Raw genomic sequence first — 20,751 nt, forward strand, 5'->3', positions numbered from 1 at the left:
ATTACTTTGATAATCTTTTAATATCTAAGAAGAGATAATAATCAAATTACCTTTTATATTACCTGTTACATTACTATTGGTAATAGAACATTACTGAAATATTTTATTACTTATAAACTAAACAAAGTAATATAAGTAATAGAAGATAAATTACTAGAGTAATCTTAAGCGCCCCTATCCATACCTCCCTGGCATAATAATGTTGCTTTAAAAGATTATTAAGTAGATAGTATTATTCCTGAAATCTGAATGTACACGGGAGAAAGGATTAAAGCAAATTAACTTGTGAGATCAGTGTTCTTAAAAATATTAAGCTATAGAGGTTAGCAACTTAGCATATATATTAATTCATTGTATACCGATTTCTAATTTGCTATGGGCATATGACCACCAGAACAGAAAAAGGAAATGTAATTGGGATTGTTGCTTGATTTGGTAGTTTTCATGCATGCCGCCCATGTTCCATGCGACTTTTCCCTGAACTGGCAATTCCATATATATTTGACGTTGAGAGGTACATGGAATTAGATGTGTATTCCTACGTAAGTAATGAAGAACAAAACAAGATTTATAAAGTAGTTTAGCTTATTGAAAAGAAGTCTGCGTCAAATGTTATGCTATTAAGTTTCTGGAGAGATTTTGGCGAAGTAATTGTACAAGGTACAAAAATATCATCCCTCTAACTTTGTATAATTATTTATTTATTATACAATAAGAAGAAATAATTGTATAATTACATAGGTGATACACGAATGTCCTAGTATATTGAATTTAAATATTTTTAAGGAAATTAATTGATTATGCTGTACCGTCAAAATAGTATATAATTCATATTCTGTATATATAAATACAGTAAATAGAGATAAGATGTGATTGAGTTAATTGTGAAATTATTAAGATTTATATTTTTGTTATTATTGGGTATTGCATATTTTTTTCAAAACTGGTAAAAAGAGAGTCTGATATGATATATTGATAAACGAACTCATTTAAACAGTAGAGGAACCTTTTCCTTTACTCATGACCTCGACATTGATTCTCTAAGATAGAAAAAAGACATGAAAATTATCTAATTAAAAGCGAGGAAACAGAGAAAAGTATGGAGAGAAAGAAGAGCTAGGGTTTAAACCACAAGCATTATAATGGAATAGTGCAACTTAAAGGAATCAGAAAATATAACACTTCCAGCAATCAAGTCAAATCGATCCTTCAATTGGAGATAAAAACATTACAAGTTATAAATTGACACAACTTTAATTTGCTATACATCAAACTTTATTAGCATTATTTCAGGGAAGGGGTCTATAATATGTTATTCTAATTGATTTTGTACTTAAAGCCAGCCATCATGAATGTTTATGTAACATGTTTTTTTGCTTCCTTTGTATGAATTTTTTTTTTTTTCCAACAGGGGCTATATTTGTAACAAGCTAAGCTTTTTCATAAGACAGCTGTTCCATCCTAGCTAGGCCGATTTATTGTATTAGTTCTAGCAACGTTCATACAGGACTCAAGGTCATTAATTGTCAGAAAGTTGGCCGGAGAAATTGATCAGCTTCATTATAAAAGAAATATTTGTGGCATCTCACATTTGTTCTTATTTTTTAAATGCAGATTTCATTTATTGCGTGGTCTAATAGTTTGTTGCCATCAATTAATGTTAAATGACAAAAATTCAGTCAAAATTTCCACATTGAAAGGTGCTAAAAAATTGCCACCAATTAATAGGAATCCGTTGGTGAACCAATCTACTCTGAGTTCAATTAATAAATTAACGAAGAATTAAAAATATACCAGATCAACAGAAACCAAAATACGATTTTTTTTTTTTTAAGTGTATATATCAATTAACAAAACAAGTTCTCCCAAAAGAGAACTGAAAACAACCTACGCTCATTCTTTCATACGGAAGGATAGCACAAATCACAAACTAAGCTCAACCAAAGCCTTCACAACCAAGGCTAAAAATACAAGCAACTACTCCTCTAAAAGTTCTATCAAATGCTGAGATTATATTTTGCAAATTATCAGATATCTAATATCCAACAAGGTCACCAAAGAAATAATGTAACTCAGACCCTCCAGATCCGACAGAAGGAGAAGATGATATATGAATATTAAGTTTGGACTTTTCAAAACTAGTCATCTTAAATGAGTCAAAATCATTGAATAAATATAACTTTCTTGAATATATTGCGATGTAATTGATATAACAACTCCACTCGGTTCAACTCTATATGGTATAATAATCGTTAAAATATAAAATAATCGAATGAATTGTGGACCAAACACCAATTGGCATGGATGGCATACATGAGTATGTTCCCTGGTGTTCTAGATAAACCAGGTGGGGAAAATAACAATTTGTCTCTGAAATTTAACCTAAATTGTATATATATATAAAAGCAACATCCAAAACTTTCTGTCATGATTTTTTGGGATTTTATTTGTTAGTTTCTGTGTTGAACGAGGTGATACCGATTTCCTGTTACGTATATAAGGCAGAAGTATGATTCTCTAGCTCAACAAATTAAGCGTATGTTAAAGAACTTTCGTGATTCTGGAAGCTACCGTTTCATGCAACGAAATCTAACCATTTGTGATATCTGAATTAAACTGCAAGCTAGCGTTTTGATAAGAAGTAATAATTATATGGGCTGTACTCGAAGAGAAGATGAGAACCACACAAAATTTATTAATGAACGTTAATGGAAATATAACAACAACAGTCCGAACATCACAAATAGTAGAATATGTAAAGTGAACAATAGCTTGAAACAAATTAATTGATGACAGATAGAGGTTGATTTAAGGGCAGTCGAAGCCAGATGGAGCTTTCCTTCCACAATAATCGAGAACCAAGCTCAATGAAACGGGCAAGTTGAGGTTAACGCCGAGGATATTTGCTTTAATGGCAGTGCAAAGGCAAACAGCGGCTTCAAGATCAATCAAACCGTCGAGGATACCGCAGCAAGGGGTCTTTGGTGGACCTCCAGCTACAACTTGCCCCAAACCACCCAACACGCCTGCGCAGACACCAAACTTTACGGTATTCCTTGGGCAGCGCTTGTGGTGTTTTTCGTCCTTGAATTCTAGTGGTGGGGAAGGGACAAGATTGGCGCTCACCAAAGTGAAAAATAGAAGGTTGAGGACATGGAGAAGGGTTGTTAATGCTAGAGCCTTTGCCATATTTGCTTAAAGTCAAAGACACCCTAAACTATTGTATAGTTAGCCAAGTAGAAGTGGGTGGTGCAATACTGGGAGGAAGGCTCAGGCTTTTATAGACGGAGATTGATAATTATGTGGGTTTTAATTATCTTTTTTTTTTAATTTGTTTTCTTCTTTTCTTTTGGAGGAGACTACTCATGTACGCACACTATACAGGAATAACAAACACAACCACAACATGAAAAATAATCATTTATAATTATAGAGTATGGAGTTTTCTGCATATTTTAGTTGCCAATTCTCTCACAAAACAAATTAATATCGTGAAATGGCGAGGAAAGAATTAATCATATTCTAAATCTAGCTAATAGCGGATCTTCAATTATGCAATTAATCAAAATGGAGAAAGTAATGATGTTAATCATTACCTTAATCACGATTTTCACGATGATTCATTCACTAAATACATTATACATTCTGCATCTCCAATTTAGGGCTCTTTTCTCTATTTGTTTATGATTCAGTAGCCGTCATTAGGATATAAATCACACTGTTAAAAAGAGAAATGGGGTTTTGATTAAGGGAGAATATTGAGAAGAGAACTGTTGAAGAGGCTTGGATTAAGGAAGGATGTTGAGAAGAATTCCCAGGCAATTATAGTAACTCCAGCTTCAGTTTTTGGCCCCTTGTTTCATTTAATATTTTGTTAGTTACACAAATGGAAATGCTAATGACTGTTAGAGAGCGTTTGGTTTGGGTAATGTTTTATTACCAAAATAGAAAGATTATCTTGAAGATTAGATTACTTAAAAGATTACTGGATATAAATGATTACTATGTTTGATAAAATTTAGTAGGTATAAATAATTATTATGTTTGGTTAAAAGTAATAAAAAATTACTAGTAAATTATTTTACTTAAATGTCCTTGAATATAATTATTTTTAAATATTTTTATATTATTTTCATATTAATTAAAAATTTATTTATTTTTGTCTCAAAAAATTAATAAATAATAATATAATTATAATAAAATTAAGATTACTTTAGTAATCTTTAAATACCTAAGGTAAAGATAATAATCAGATTCTCACATATATTACCTGTCACGTCAGTATTGGTAATAGAAGATTACTATAATATTTTATTATTGACAAATCAAACAAAAGAATAAAAAATAGATTACCAAGATAATCTTTAAAAACTGAAACTATACAGGTAAAGGAATTAAAGAATCTGAAAACGGTGGGAGAAGTAGCTGACGGAAACACTAACGGAAGATGCAAACTTTATAAAACTCACCGTTTCACTTAAGGGGTTTTTCGTCTTTAAGCTTCATTCCTTAATTTCTTCATCCAAGGGCCGGATCACTGCAACATTGTGTTTCTTGTTGTATCCATTTAACGACTTTGATTGTATTTTAATAAAGATTGTCAAACCGGCCTGGCATCCTGCTACTACAAACGCAATTCTGGTATCTCAACACTGCAACTTCCTTATCATGCCCTTGGACCTCGGATGACTCAGAAGATGATCAATAATGTGTGATTAATTAGGGAGAGAATGAAAGAGGTCCATGACAGACATAAAGGCCATGTTGATCTAAAAAGAAGAGAGCTAGAGTTCCATGTAGGTGATAAGGCAATGGTCAAGGTAGTTCTCTATAGACATGTTATAAGGTTTGATAGCAAAGGAAAGCTTGCTTTGAGGTAGATATATAGGTCCTTTCGAGGCTTTGGAGAGGAGTGGTAAGATATCATATAGACTTGTGTTACTAGAGAGCATGGATTGTACTCATAATTTGTTTCATATTTCATTTTTACATATGTATATATTTGATCTTTCACATGTTTTGAGGACATAAAAAGTAGAATTATAAGAGAATTTGGTCTGACAAGAACTACCACTGAAAATTCTGGACAAAAAAATAAAAGTGTTCTATAGCAAGAGTATTCCACGAGAATTATTAGGTTTGATGTTTGTTAATTAGGGGATGATGGATTTTGTAGTAGTCATGATTTGTGAAGTGTTGTAAATAAGACTAATTCGCTTTTAGGAAAAAATTATGTGCATAGGTAATTTTGAGATGTTAAAAGTGATAAAAGAGTAGATATGTGAATTTCATACATGAAGGGAATAAGAATGATTATTTCGAACGATATACATTCAAACCAACTATTGTATAATTGGAATTGATCTTTTCGAATTGTTAAGGGAGGAAGTTGTTGAGATATGAGAATTTAAGGAAGTACAGCAGTACTATTTTTTTCTATATTCTTATATAAAACCCAACAATTGCATAATTGGTTTGAAGGAGGATGTGAAGATTATAGAAGACAAAAAACAGCGTGTTTTACTTTCAGTGAAACGATGTGTTGTGATCAGCAACTGAAAACAGTGCCTTTTTGGTATTCAAAAGAAAACTTCGTCGTCTTCATTTCTTGTCACCTTTATTCCTTCTTCACCACAAGAAAATCGAGAATGTTCGACTGATTCGGGTGACTGATTTTTTTCTCTCAATTGCAGGAGAAGACTAATAGATCCTCCGGTGTTCAATTATTGTTTTTGTGGTTTTTTGAATGAATATGATCGAGTGTTCTAATTGACTGGCAAACAATTTTGTGATTTTTTTATTAATAATAACAAAATCTGAGGAATTATTCTAATTGGAGTCGCATTTCTGTTAGGAGTTAAGTTCTATGCCAAGCCAAATAAATGCTCATGTAAACGCTAGGGACTAACCATACATGCAGTAGAAAATCACGATATGCAGTAGAACAGAATCATCAATTTCTTAAAAATTATCAATATTGCATTCTTATTTGAAAGATATGAAATAAACCAAAAAAAACAAGAAAGAAGGTGACGATACGCCTTCGATCTAACTAAAAACGATTTGGAAAGGGAGAAAATTATTTAATAAGCTCGATGCATGGCATCGCAAGTAGAAAATGCTCAAGTCCAAACAAATCATATAGAAAATCAAGGTGCCTGAAATAATGACAAGGCAAATTAACTTATGCACATTGGAAACCGGAGGGAACGTGCTTGCCACAGTAATTGAGGAGTAAGCTCAATGAAATTGGAATGTTTGGGTTGACAATACCCAAAACATTAGCCTTAAGGGCAGTGCAAAGGCAAACAGCGGCTTCGAGATCAACCAAACCCTCAAGGAGACTGCAGCATGGCTTCTTTGGTGGCTTACCAAGTTCAACGTTCAACAAACTCTTCAACACATTGGCACAAACACCAAGCTTTACGGCATCTCTTGGGCAAGTTTCCTTTGAGGGCTTGGGCTTGGGATGATCAATGTGATTGTGATCTTTATTAGGAGGTGTTGGTGTGCAAGCTGGGACACTGGTGGAGGTTACCAAAGTGAAGAAGAGGAGGTTGAGAGCGAGAAGGAGGGCTGTTGATGCTAAAGATTTTGAAGGCATATCTCAAAATTAAAAACAATCTCCTCAACCTTCAAAGATTGTGAATGTTTAGAGAGAACTAATGAGTGATAAAAGTGGTTAAGTGGGCTAGGGTTTTTATAGGAGGAAGCCAAGATCTGTTTGGGTTTAAAAATATATACACCATGTGGATATATTATCATGATGGAACTGAACACCACACTGCAGTGCAAGTTGTAAAATAGCATACGAACAAATTACCATTTCCGGGATTGTACCAGATAGATGGAATATTCTTGTTACAATATTTATAAGTTCATTAAGGAATTGACTCAAAGTGTTGGTTCCTTCTGTACCTTCAAATTTTCAACTTCGATAGTTAATATATGTATAAATGTGTCCAATAGAATTAAAGATTCTATATATATCTAGGGCAATTCATATGAACTACAGACATTCCATGAATTGTTGCGAGATCAAATTAGTTGATAATTTATATTGTGAGAAAAAAAGAGTGAAGTTAGTGGGCAACAGGTTGTTCAAGGCAATGATCAATACTATAAACCCGTGAACACATAATAATTGAAACAAATTAAAAAAAAATCCTTATCTTGGAGGATTTTCATACATGATACATGGGTGAACCATTGCTTTGCGATCTAACTGCACATGTGGGATTGAATTATTAGGGAAATACAATATTTTTATAAATTAAGAGATCGACCACAGTTTCTCACAACTCAGAGGACAACATTTTATTTTCTTCTTCCGTGCTATTATTCATAATCTGCCATTTTCCGACGAATCTATGTAAACTTCATAAAATAAAGAAATGGTAAATTTACAAACAACAAAATTATATGTACTTATAATCAATAATAGTCTGGGTATCTGTGTTAATCAAGGATAAATCAAGGAGGAAAGGAAATATTAACCGTGAATGATTAAAAAAAAAAAAACCCAATAATTATGAACCATTGAAAACCCTATCTCAACATCAAGTAGAACTTACTTCCAGAAGAAATTTGTCAGAAAAGTTTTAGAAGTTCAAGAATCATGCATTATTATATCAATGAAGGTGAATGTTTATGTAGAACTAATTTAACGAAGCTACTAGCGAAGGAAACATTTATCTTGTTTATGTTCAATTAAGTTATGTCAATCTAAATCCAGCAACAATGTTTAGTCTAATTTGTCAGCAGTTGGTTGGATGTAATTGTCTAAGAGTATCTGTCGAGACAGAAAATTGCACTAAACTGATGAGGTAATTATTCGGGAATGTTAAGTGAGAAGTCTGGTGGAATTGTAACTAAAATGTGTGTATACATAGAAAACACAAAGCAGTTTAAACAGAATTTTTTTTTTTTTTTTACACCGTGTTCTCAGTAACAATTACAAAGAACCTTCTTGCTTTTGGTGGTTAAGTGAATCTGAAATGTTACTAAAGGAATTATAAAGAAAATTAAGAGAATGTTTTCTTGAGTTTTAAAGATGATTAGATTGAAAAAAAGATTCGTCCTTATCCCCCTCTTGGCTTTTATGGTCGAGCTATGGGTACATAGTTTTCAATATGGGGGTTGGAAGCTTTACTAAGTCTACACGTCTATCCAATTAAAGCAATACATGTATAATTGGAATTAGTGCACACTGAAGATGGGTTGGTCTAATATCAATGTTTTATAATTAATGTGATACATTTTATTTAATCAGTTCAACCACTTTACATTAAATAGACAGACTCTTTGGTCAATATTGCGATAATTATGTCCAGTGGTCTATTTCAACAACTAAAATACCGTACTTGAGGATAGTCATGTGGTAATAATTGAACGTTGAAATCTCCTCTCCTCGCTGGAGGAGATTTATCCTTCCAGTTGCTTCAAGATAAGGACCTCTTGTAACATGATGCTATGCGCATCATCAAATATATGTCTCATGGCATTTAGGGGTTGCTCAAGGTACAATGATCAGGGGTAAACTTACATGCACAACAATAACAATAAACACTAAAGTTCTATATATACTCTCAAACTCAACCAAACACTATTCAACCTATTTGCATCCACATTTTGGAGTGGAAAAAGAGAGATAGGATGCTAAGTTTGGGTGAAAATGTAGTGAAGAGAAAGAGAACTAGAACCGGTTAAAAGCATTGAGAAAAAAGGGTGAAAAAATTAAGTACGTTAATATATTTTTTGAAAAAAATGAATATTTATAGATATGGATGCAAACAGATACAGAACTACCTTTTTTCTCCTAACACCCACAGATAACCCACCAGCTTACCAGATCTACTAATAACACTCAGCATGTCCTAATTTTTCTAATCGGGCCATTACAAAATTCCTAAAATCCATTTTATATCATATTTACGGCCACTAATGTTCGAACTGCAGATTTTCCTTGTACTTCAATAAAACAAAATTTAACAGATGATGCAATGCAAGAGTCTAATGATCACACTTTAAAAAATGAAATTGAAGCACAGGATTGATTCCAGATGTTAATCATCAACAAGGTTCAAAGAAAAACATCATTCTTCGTTTTAAGACTTCAATTCCAGCAATGGATACATGCTTCCCATTATTTCCAACTGTTTTGAATTCCAAAATGCAAATAGATGATCCAGAGAGGAGACACAACTGAGGAAAAAAAAAAAAAAAACATATGATTACTTGCCCTGCAATTTGCCTAGGGTTCTCCACCAAGCTCGACCCGCAAGTTGTCATAAGGGTAAACTTTTGGCGTCTAGTCAGGAAAACAAGGAACCACATCAATATCAGAAGATTAAATCATCTAAAGCAGAAACTTTGAACAACATCAAAATAAGAAGACTAAATGATCTTGTGAATTTATTGAAAATGTAAAATTATTCTCTCTACTTCTGGAGACATATATCAAATTCAAAATGCTTTTCCAGAGATCAGCCATTTCCATTGCCTCAATGACCACAGTAACCAATAGCAAAAGCAGTGTCAAGCAAATTTTTTTAGCTCCACAGCCCTTTCCACTCCCTCATGCAACAAATGAATTTTTTTAGCATACAATGTGATTTGGTGTAACAGTAAACTGACATCAACAATAAAAATTCACTTATTTGATGAAGATCAAATAAAAAAATAGCAAGCATTTCCTTCTAAGTCCGTGTATGCAATCAATGATAAGCAGATGGTTTCTAGAAAGCAGGGATAAAAAATTGAGGTAATATCAATTGACAATAAATAAAACAGCAGGTGGAGATACTTTCTTACCTCTCAATGATCAGAGAAAAAAGTTACACACATCAGACTAAGTCAGATTACCAATGAAATTTTTGAGAAACATTCAAGGTTGGAAACTTTTATAAGCTTCAGTTGAACTGCTAGCACCAGAGAAAGGTGATCAAAATGTTGTTGAAGAGGCTCCAGGTCTAGTATAAGGTACATATATTCTTGTCAAAGTCTTTAGTTTCCAGGATTATTAGAAGCATTTCAATTCTCTACCCTGTAAAATCAAATGCTTGACATTTAAATGTTAAGCAAAGGTGTGCACCATTTGCTTTATTATGGGGTCCCAAACTTTGGGATTTTGGTCAAATTAAATGCCAAAGTACTACATCACCATAAAACTGCAGCATGACAAACGATGGTCTGATGCTCAAAAAGAAGCATGAAATAGGGGGTCATATGAGGGGTAAAAAGAAATAGTTTGTAAGAGACACAACACATGTGAAATGATTCTCTATTGGTTTACAAGGTCTATCTCAGGCACCAATGAAGGCACATGCAGAGAATCCTAATAGAAGAAGAGCATAAGGAATGCTATACGAAATTCTTTGAGAAACATTCAAGGTCGGAAACTGTTTATAAGGTCAGTTGAACTTCTAGCACTAGAACAAGACGATCAAGATGTTGTAGAAGAAGCTCCAGGTTTACTATCTGGTACATAAACTCTCCTCAAAGTCTTTCCAGGATTATAAGAAGCATTTTAATTCTCTACCCTATAAAATAATGTGATTCACATTCAAATGGTAAGCAATGGTGCACACCATTTGCTTTATTATCATGGTCCAAAACTTTGCAAGTTTGGTTGAACTAAATGTTGAAGTATTATATTACCATAAAAATGCAGCATGACAAACAATGGTCTGATGCTCAAAGAAAAGCATGAAGTAGGGGGTCAAATAAGGTGAAAAAGGCAACAGTTTGTAAGAGACAAATCACATGTGAAATGATTCTCTATTGGTTTACTTGGTATATCTCAGGCATCAATGAAGGCACATGCAAATAACCCTAATAGAACAAGAGCATAAGAAATGCTATACGAAATTCTTTGAGAAACATTCAAAGTCGGAAACTATTTATAAGCTTCAGTTGAACTTCTAGCACCAAAGCAATGTGATCAAGATGTTATAGAAGAGGCTCCATGTTTAGTATAAGATACATATATTCTCCTCAAAGTCTTTAGTTTCCAGAATTATTAGAAGCACTTTAATTCTCTACCCTATAAAATCATGTGCTTATTAGAAACAAAGGTGTGTACCATTTGCTTTATTGATGTGGTCCCAAACTTACTAATTTTGGTTGAACTAAATGCTAAAGTACTATATTACCATAAAACCGCAGCATGACAAACAACGGTCTGATGCTCAAAGAGAAGCATGCAGTAGTGGATCAAATGAGCTGTAAAAGGCAATAGTGTGTAAGAGACACATCACATGTGAATTGATTCTCCATTGGTTTGCTCAGTAAATCTCAGGCACCAGGGAGGGCACATGCAAAGAATACTAATAGTTGAAAAGTCCAAGAAAGGTTATATGAAATTCTGATAAACATTCAAGATTGGAAACTGATTCTAAGCTTCAGTTGAACTTCTAGCACCAGAGCAAGACGATCAAGATGTTATAGAAAAGGCTCCAGGTTTAGTATAAGTTACATATATTCTCCTCATAGTTTTCAGTTTCAAGGATTATCAGAAGCATTTTAATTATCTACCCTATACAAAATCATGTGCCTGACATTCAAATGGTAAGCAAAGGTGCGCACAATTGCTTTATTATCATGGTCACACACTTTGCAATTTTGGTTGAACGAAATGATTAAATACTATATTAGCTCCAAGCAGTATCAAACCATTCCATTACTATTTAGCCAACAGATCAAACAAACTGTAGAAAGGGTTTATGACTTTAGTATCATATTTGGTTCAACCATGATGAAGTGAAGTAAAGTAAAGTAATTAAGTTGCTCAATTAAACTATCAATTTGTGGAAAGCCTTCGATGGCTTCCTTATGAAAACATCAATTTGGATTTGGGTATAGACGGTATCTCTTTATTTTTCGTGATATTGACCACATTTCTGATCCCTATTTGCATTTTAGTGGAGAAAAATCAAATATCTAAGCTTCATCACCATGCAGAGGAATGAATCCTCTCAATGGCCCATCAATTCCAGTAATAATCTTGCATAATATTGAGCCCACAATGTTATCTAGTCATGGCTAAATTCTGAAATTGATGTAATAACTTCATGCAACAACAGGTATTGCAAATCTACAGTTAAATGTAATACAGAAGCAATGTAATACCAGTTAAACTTGTTTAAAAATATAATTGAAGTGTAAGGTAAAGAAACAGGACAGAAGCAATAGAGCAAACTGAATGTCCCCCAATTGTGAGAAAATTATAGGAAGGGAAGTAACTGGAAGTAAGTGTTTGCTTTCTCTGAATTGCTAGTTTCAAGCCAACTGAAATATTTCATCTAAAAGTGAGTGAAGAAGAAAAGGGAATAATTTAGGGAAATAGATCTTATTTACAACCTTTTTTCTCTAGCCACACAAATGAATGAGACACAACTTCCACCATTTCACACTCTCCTCTCCATTCCTCTCATCCTCTAATTTTCTCACTATATTTTCAACCTCACCAAATGTGATTCCCATTCAATATTGATGAGTGGCAGAAATCAAAAGCACACTTTGACTATACCAGATAAACAGTTTCTGTTGGAACCAACAATTTAAGTTTATTTGCAATGGAAGCTTTTGCAGCTTATTACATTGACAACGAAAAACACCACTATACTATCAAGTCCCTAGGCATGAACAACAGTCTAGATGTGAGTAACATCAATGTAGGCAGGCAAATCAAATGTCAAATCCATTTAGCAACATTAAACCATCCACAGAACAATTTGATCATCCAAATTAAAAACTGATGATTGACCTCTTTATCACACAAAAATTACAGCTTTTGACTTACAAAAGGAATTTTAGAGGCTTTATCGTTCCACACAGCCAAAAGTCCCAGCGATGCAAAAAACCCTAATCCTCCGAGCAGCCAACCCAAAGCTTCATACTGTCATCCATTATTTGGAAAACAAATGGTACCAATAAGCAATTTTCAGAAAATTACACAAAAAAAGGAGGGAACAAGACAGTAATTATACCTTGCCGACTGTATCGGCGATGCGATCGATACAAGGTTCTGGATAGGGCGTCCCGTTGTCCCAAACCAGCTCGTCATTTACAGGGAGCTAAACATATATATATAAATAAGAGAAATTATTTTAGATATTAGAAAGAATTAAATGAAAAAAGAAAGAGCCTATCCACTGTGAACTGACTGGCTTGTCTGGTACGATGTGTTTGCCGACGGGGAGGCCCATCCCGGAACGGAGCCGAAGAGAAGAAACGACTGAACGTCCAACGACGCCATTTCCTCCCATGATGCGAGAGGCCACATTGCTCAATCTTCCTGCCATTTTGCTTCGGATTTGTTTAACCCAATTCTCCCTTTATTCGCAGGATTAATTCATATTATAGCTGAGATTTGTGAAACGTATGTAAAGAAACGGTGTCGTATAGTGTGTAGTCCACTGGTTTTGGGGTTTTTTCTAGGGAAATTATATTAAATGGCCAAAATTAAAGGGTGTTAAGTGAAATTGCTCAAAATTCAAAGGTTTAGGTAAAAATGCGCTTAATTTAGAAAATGACCAAACTGCCCTTATATATAAACCCTACATTTTCCACGGTTTTACTGTTTAAAATCAAAAAAAAATTTGAATCTCCCACGGGTCTCCCATGGGTTAACAGGTTTTTGTCTTTTTTGTCAATTTTTTGTATTTTTTGACAACCGAAAATGATAAATAAGGATAGTATATCATCTCACTTCTTGTTTGAATCAATTTATTGTTAGGATTATTGAGATTTGAGGGGGATTTTGAGGTTTGAATATTTAGGATTTCGATTTTGAACAATGCATAAAATGTTTTGATTTTTGGTTATTTTACTTGAATTTCTTGAGAGATTTTGTGTTATTGGATGTGTAGATTTGATTTGTGTTGAAATTAGAGGCTGAAATGTCGATTTTTTGCCGAAAAATGGGTTAGATCTGTCGGCGTTGCGGTAACTCCCACGAGAGCCCGTGGGATTGGGGGGGGGGGCAGAATTTAACGTTTTCAAAATTTTAGGGGGAGGGGGAACAGGGGGAGATCCACTGGGGTCTATGGTAAATTTTACACTGAACCGTGGGGCAGATCGTGAAAACCGTGGGTTGGGTGGACATTAACTTTTTTAAAACTATAGGATCTATATGAGACAGACTTTGAACGACCATAACTTTTGATCCAGGAGGAGTTACGGGGCCTGTAATATATCAACGTAAAGCTCGTTTCGAGCTCTATAACGACAATCAGCTTTGCCAGTTGCACCAAATTTGGAGGCCAAAATAAAACTGTTTCAATATGTATTATGCAGTTTTTTTGTTTTATCAAATTTAAGATTTTCGATTTTTATGATTTTGAACTTGTTTGTAACCGGGCTAAACTTTTTTTATATATAATTTTAAATTTGATATTTGTAATTACTATATGCTTTTTTAGACACGTTTTACAATGTAATTACAAAATTTTTGATCGATTTTTCAGTTTTCCTGTTCATAAACTATTTAAATGTGTAGTTTTCAAAATTCAGATTTGTTTTTTTAGATTTTCGAGTAATTTTTTTATTATTAATATTTTAGGGTATTTCAATATATCTATTTATTCATAACATATTATTTTTAATGCAGTTTTCACGAATTGATTTTTTTCGATTCAAATTCAAAAATATGAATTTCTTCTTTTCGAACGAACACGTAGTAATTGATATTAAGTAAAAATGAGAGTAAAAGTGAGTATTTAAGTGATATAAGAAATGTATGTAATGAAAGTAAGAGTGAGAGAGTTTATATAAATGTGATGAAGGGTAATTTTGGTATTTAAAAAAATTAGGGTATTTTTGTTTTAAAATAGGAAATTTGGGTATTTTTGCTTAGAAATAGTGAAATTAGGTATTTTTGCTTAGTAGAGGGGTAATTTGGCCATTCATTATAATTTCCCTTTTTTAATTGAACATATTTTCCATGACCTTTACATAAATAATCCAAAAAAATTTTAATTCTCAAACTAATAAAATTAACATACAACACCTAAAACATTTTTATATTTTTAACTTAGAATAATTATAACTTGCTATTATATTAATTTATTGCTAATGTGGTTATTGTTGTAAGAATTTGAAGAAATAAATAGTTTAATGAATGTTTTATCATGGTAAAAAAAAAAAAAATGTAGATTATCTAATGCATTATCTAGAAAAGTGTTGTCACGTTGATACAAAATTTGGTAACAACGAGACGTGTAAGACTATGGTTGTGATTTTATGCAATGTATGATCGAGAATTTAATTTTGGATATAATTTTGTGTATAAAAAATTAAAATAAAAATATATGTTAAATATGGTTTGATTTGTTTCTAGAAATTTATGTCTATCAATATAGGTATGACTTACTAAATAATTGTCTGGAGAAGTGTGAAGTTGGTGGCCTCATAACTATAGAAGGAATCAACCATTGAGTCTCTCCTTTTTCTAAAGGAACCTCCTGTGGATAGCCTTCCTGCGTGCTCGTCAAATCCCCAGCAAGTAAGGGAAAAAAACCATTTAAATTACAAAACAAATAATTATAATAAAAAAATTACAAAAATCACTTATAACTATTTACAATTACATCCATGTACCTTGTAAACATTAACATGAATTGATTTTTAAATTAATCCGACTCTGCTTTAAATATAAGGTTTTATTTGAAAAATTCATTCCATATCATCAAAATATGGCCAAAAGACTTATTCCCGTCAAAGATATAGTGAAATCTCAAACCGTTACTCTTCAACTTTCAAAAACCTAAATATTCATCCATAACCAAATTTTTATTAAAAATTTTAATTAGGGTTAGGGATAAATTTGTTATTTACTAAAAAAATTTAAAAAATAAAGTTTTATTACATTTTAAATCATATAATTTTCCTCCAATCCAAAGTTTAAAAATTGACAATTATCCCACTAGAGTTTGTTCATCTTCTCTTTGATATCGATTCGTCGTTTCTATTTGTCAACCATCCTCTCTCTCACCTTATCTCTCCCTCAAGTCACTCTCTCTTCCCTCTTTGGTCATCTTCAATTAAGACTAAGATGAAATTGTCTTCTTTTCATACGAAGGCGAAGATGCATCATCTACATCTCAAACGAAGACCAGTCATCTTCGTCTCAATCAAAGACGATCAAAGAGGGAAGGGAGAGTGATCAAAGAGAGAGATAAGGCCAGAGGGGAGGCGGTTGATGGCCGAAGATGACGAATCAGTGTTAAAGAGAAGAGGAACAAACTCTATGGGGTATTTATCTGTTTTTAAACTTTGTGTTGAAGGGAAAATATAAGTTTTTTAATCCGGAGAAGAAAAATATAATAAAACTATAAATTTTTTAGTAAATAATGATTTTATTCCTAATTTTAACAGAAATTTATTTATGACTGAATGTTTAGTATTTTAAAAATTGAAAGATAAAAGATTGGGATTTCATTATCCTTTGGGTGAGAATCACTCTTAAAATATTAAGCAAAAGGGATTGAAATGTCAAAATGATTATTAATTTAAGAAAATAAAACAGTAGAGAATATAGAAGTGTATGATTATCGGACCATGTGAACTCCTTGAATATTGACCTTTGGTAATATGTATAAATGAATGCAGTAGATGGAATTATTTGAGCTCGTGCCAGAAAATGTTGGTATGCGAAATCAAAATTATGCTGAAGACTCTAAATTCTGAGAAAACAACAGAGAGAAAAATACAAAATTGTTGAATAGAGAGGACAAAACGACACACAAGTTACCGATCAAAGCCGGAAAAGGGGACCACCCTCGAATTGAATACATACGACCAACGTTTTGGCAGATTTTACCAAGCCGCCAAACTCACACGATGCCCCATTGCATAACTCTTCTCGTTTTCAGACCTTTTGAATACTCAGCCATGTATGTAAAAATAAAAATACCAATCGTTAAACTATTTCCGCTAATCACTCCATCGCCACCACATTTGTATTTGTCATCACATGCAAAATTTCCCTTCCATTTTCAATTATTGAAGTTCAATTACTTGTTATTGCTAAAAGACACAAATGGGTTTTGATTAGTTGATATAATTCACTTATGACTTCTGAGATCATTAACAGAAACCAGTTTGGGTGAAAGGCTAGCTTTTTAAAATTTTAAATAGCGTTCTTTTATATTATGTAGTCACAATTTAAAATAATTTAAAAACAAAAAAACAAAAAAAGGGTTTAAGTTGAAGGGCAGCACATGGGTGCAATGGAGATTGAGCATGAAGGGGTGTGCGTGTGTGTGTGTTCAAAGAAGCATTAATGGAGGTTAAATGAGGCTATGGATGATCGTGCCTAAGAAAGCCTGTATTTATTATTTTGCTGGAAAGAAACTTTGTTGCATTTAATTCCATTAAATCCTTCGCCTTCTAACTTTTTCCAATTCATCCTCATTTGATCTCATCCCTCCAGTTTGCCCACATTTCTCTATATTCTTAAATTTAACCTTTTAATTCATTAGATTCATGATATACCTATCACCAAATAATTCATATATATATAGTATCTACCTATTATTATGGTTTGCTTATTAATGGACCACTATTAATAAAAAGTTACGTCAAAAAACAAAAAACCTTGAATTCCAGAAATGCAAAGATAGGCAGAAAGTAAAGAAATAAATTTGAAAAATTAAAAAAAAAAAAGTTGAAAAGCGAAAAATGTAGGGATCGAAATGAAAGAGAAGCATGCGGAGGATAAAAATGTGAAGGCCCTTCCCCTTCCCCGATAGATTCTGCAGGCGTGAGAGCAAAGGCTGGCGCACCCACCCCACTCTTCCTAACCACAGCCCATGCACTTCTTTTTATATAATTATCTCATTAATTTCCTTAATTATATAAATATATGTATTTTTTTTTTTAATTGAAAATAGTTTGTCTCCATTTGAATTATTAAATATATGCATCAACTTTTGGGACATAAACAAAGAGTTAAGTGTTTAATAAATTATCATTAAGCTATACACATCTCAATGTTGTTGCCTCCTCTTGTAACCACAAGCTGTTAGCCCAATGACCACCACCAAACTTCCTTTGTCCATAGTGACTTTCTACCTATACAACAATTGGGAAGTGAAATTTTTATATTGTTTAAAATTCAGTGCTTTGTCTAGATGGTTGTTTGCTTCCCAGTTTCATTCTACTTCTAATTCTTCTATTATTCCACTTCGGAAAGATTCCACCAAAATGGAACCATTTTTAAATGTAACAATTGGTAATGTGGATCATCTATTAATTAAATTATGCCACGGGAGGATTTATTTTATAAATTAAATTCAATATGAATATGTCTTATACTTGGCTCAAAAATTAAAATGAAAAATTAATTGTTCCAATTGATTTGAAAGAGCAACCAAAAATAAGCTTTAACCAACCGGATCCTGAATTCCAAATAAAAACAACGGCAGCTATCATGACTCACTGTATTTTTCATCTTCAAAATTGACTAGATTTGACCGGGGTAACTCTCCGAGGACAAAATCGTCATTTTAATCTTTCACAAACAAAAATAAAAACTAGCACCCCATTTAATATATCAGTCGCGCCATCTCTCTTTTCACTCGCTAAATCCATACATACAATGCCATATGCTCATAAGATGAGACCCTCGATAGAAAACCTGTAGACGACAAACAACCTCTCTCAAAACTCGCCATCATGGCTGCTGCCTGGGTCAAGTCCTTACAGTGCAAATCACGAGCATACGACGACGTTTTCCATCCCTCCTCCAAAAATCTCTTTCCCAGTTCTAGTTGCAGAAGATCCGACGTTGTCGAAACCTCCACCAAGAGCAAGCAATATCAAAGACCTAAAACTTTTAAGAAGCCACCCACAAAGCCTGAACCTAGTTTTAACTCCGCCGTCAGACCTCGTCACAGTCATGGAACATCTGATCGTCCTGTACGGAACCCCGAACACCCTAAATTTCCCACGCTTACGGAGCTTCCCGAGGGCCACCCTTCACGTAATGTAGTAGAGATTATATTCCACACCAGCTGGGGCCCGAAAGCCTTTTCCGGTCGGGTTGACATGATATTCAAGGTGCAGAATGGACCAAGGACGGTGGCCCGATTCGAGGAGTATAGAGAGTTGGTTAAGAGTCGATGCGTGTCGGGTTTGAGTTCCGGCACTCCGAGCGAGGAGCAGAACGCAAGGTGCGTAGCGGATGGGAATGAGGTAATGAGGTTTTACTGTATGGGTCCCACGTTTGATAATAGCAGGTACGGGGCTTTGAGTTTTCCGGGCGGAAAAGGATCGGCGATTTGCACATATTCTGGCAGCAGTGGGGCCAATGAGAGAGCCGGCGGAGGCAGAGGGAGGCGGGCCATGTTGGTTTGTCGGGTTATTGCAGGTAGGGTTTCTAAGCAAGTCGGGTTTGACTCGGTGTGTGGGGAGAACGACGAGTTACTTGTCTTTGACTCGCGCGCGGTGTTGCCCTGTTTTCTTATTATCTACAAATTGTAAAAGTCATATATTTTTTTTTAATGTGGGTATTTTATTTTATTATAATTTTTTGTTTTTGCTATGAATTGCATTTATCAGCACAATTTTTGTTCTTTGTTGTTTGGTAATGAAAAAAAATTGAGTTGATAAATGGTAATTAATATTCGTTTGTTGGTAAATCCTACTAATTAATTACTTTACACGTCAGTTTAAAAATAATTAATTATTTTAAAAGCGTTTCTGGTGCATCAAATGGAAATCATAAATGGCAGATATATTTGTTGTTGAACAATGTTTGGAAACCAAGTGATTATGATATGAATACCTTTGTTCAAGGTCTCGAACATGCCGATCCGATCAATTGAATCGGGGTTCTTTAACCCAAACAGTTTCGATTCGTTTGAAAATTGAAAGGGTTTGGTCCAAATTAGTACAATAATACTTTTGTGTAGTTCAAAAGTAACATCTTGAAAGATGAAAGTGACAGGCAATGCCACCAGTCTAATTGAAATTCATTAATTTTGCAACAATGTTTTAGGTGCAATAAAATACATAATAGGGATGGGCAAAGATTTAGGCTTGATGAAAGGTTGGTTTTGGGCAGGTGATGAATTTAGTCAAACGTTTACATGATAAAATTCAAATCAATCACTATCACAATCACATATTTGCCAATTTATCCTTTCTATTATGCATTACCCTAAGAATAATGGAATGTACATTTATATCTTGTATCAATTTTAATAATAATATTATCTTATTTTTAATTTAAAATATATAATTACATGATAAATATAGACAGTTTTATCATTAATCTTGTTAATATACCTAATTGATTATTTTTAAGCCTAATTTAAAATCATTTGACCGTTGACAGATGAATCTAGTCAGAGAAACGTAGATAAAGTGTAAATAAATGTGTATTGAAGTGAAATAAATAGAGAAGGAAGATTAGCAATATGTGTCACCAACCCTGTTCGTTAGAGTCTTAAATAGACGAAGCTTACTTCCCTTTAAAAAATAAATAAATAAATAATAAAAGAATGAGTTGGTTATACTGTCAGCATCTTCGATTGACACATAAAACCTTCCAATTCATATCATTTTAGTATGGCCAAAAATTTATTCCCATCTAAGGTTTATTGTGAACCTAAAATAGAATTGGTTAAATATAAAAAATCTAAACTTTTATTTATGGATAAGGATAAAGTTGTTATTTAATTATAATATATTAAAAATAATAATTTTTTTTTATTTTCTCGTTTAGTTTAGAAAACTAATAATAAT

At 33.2% G+C, this 20,751-nt stretch overlaps 4 protein-coding genes across 5 annotated transcripts; 1 reads left to right on the forward strand and 3 right to left on the reverse strand.

The window, feature by feature from the left end:
- Positions 1-2,663: 2,663 nt before the first annotated feature.
- LOC123212283 (14 kDa proline-rich protein DC2.15-like) lies at positions 2,664-3,269 on the reverse strand. Its single transcript, XM_044631374.1, has one exon. It carries the CDS (start codon positions 3,187-3,189, stop codon positions 2,809-2,811), a length of 381 nt encoding a protein of 126 aa, XP_044487309.1. The 5' UTR covers positions 3,190-3,269; the 3' UTR covers positions 2,664-2,808.
- A 2,694-nt stretch (positions 3,270-5,963) lies between these two features.
- LOC123212229 (lipid transfer protein EARLI 1-like) lies at positions 5,964-6,689 on the reverse strand. Its single transcript, XM_044631312.1, has one exon. The coding sequence runs from the start codon at positions 6,602-6,604 to the stop codon at positions 6,185-6,187; it is 420 nt and encodes a 139-aa protein (XP_044487247.1). The 5' UTR covers positions 6,605-6,689; the 3' UTR covers positions 5,964-6,184.
- Positions 6,690-9,034: 2,345 nt separating this feature from the next.
- On the reverse strand, positions 9,035-13,353 carry LOC123212127 (NADH dehydrogenase [ubiquinone] 1 beta subcomplex subunit 8, mitochondrial). 2 transcript variants are annotated; one of them, XM_044631183.1, is made up of 5 exons: positions 13,167-13,353; positions 12,990-13,076; positions 12,803-12,898; positions 9,238-9,310; positions 9,035-9,155 (listed from the first exon to the last, which is right to left on the reverse strand). In XM_044631183.1, exons 1-4 carry the CDS (start codon positions 13,302-13,304, stop codon positions 9,254-9,256), a joined length of 378 nt encoding a protein of 125 aa, XP_044487118.1. In that variant the 5' UTR covers positions 13,305-13,353; the 3' UTR covers positions 9,035-9,155; positions 9,238-9,253. The 2 variants fall into 2 exon arrangements, with proteins under 2 accessions (XP_044487118.1, XP_044487117.1); XM_044631182.1 differs by having other exon boundaries at positions 9,035-9,310.
- Positions 13,354-18,573: 5,220 nt separating this feature from the next.
- LOC123210889 lies at positions 18,574-19,527 on the forward strand. Its single transcript, XM_044629378.1, has one exon. It carries the CDS (start codon positions 18,679-18,681, stop codon positions 19,483-19,485), a length of 807 nt encoding a protein of 268 aa, XP_044485313.1. The 5' UTR covers positions 18,574-18,678; the 3' UTR covers positions 19,486-19,527.
- The last annotated feature ends 1,224 nt before the right edge of the window (positions 19,528-20,751 follow it).

Source organism: Mangifera indica, chromosome 3, assembly GCF_011075055.1.
Source record: "Mangifera indica cultivar Alphonso chromosome 3, CATAS_Mindica_2.1, whole genome shotgun sequence".
Taxonomy (NCBI): Eukaryota; Viridiplantae; Streptophyta; class Magnoliopsida; order Sapindales; family Anacardiaceae; genus Mangifera; species Mangifera indica.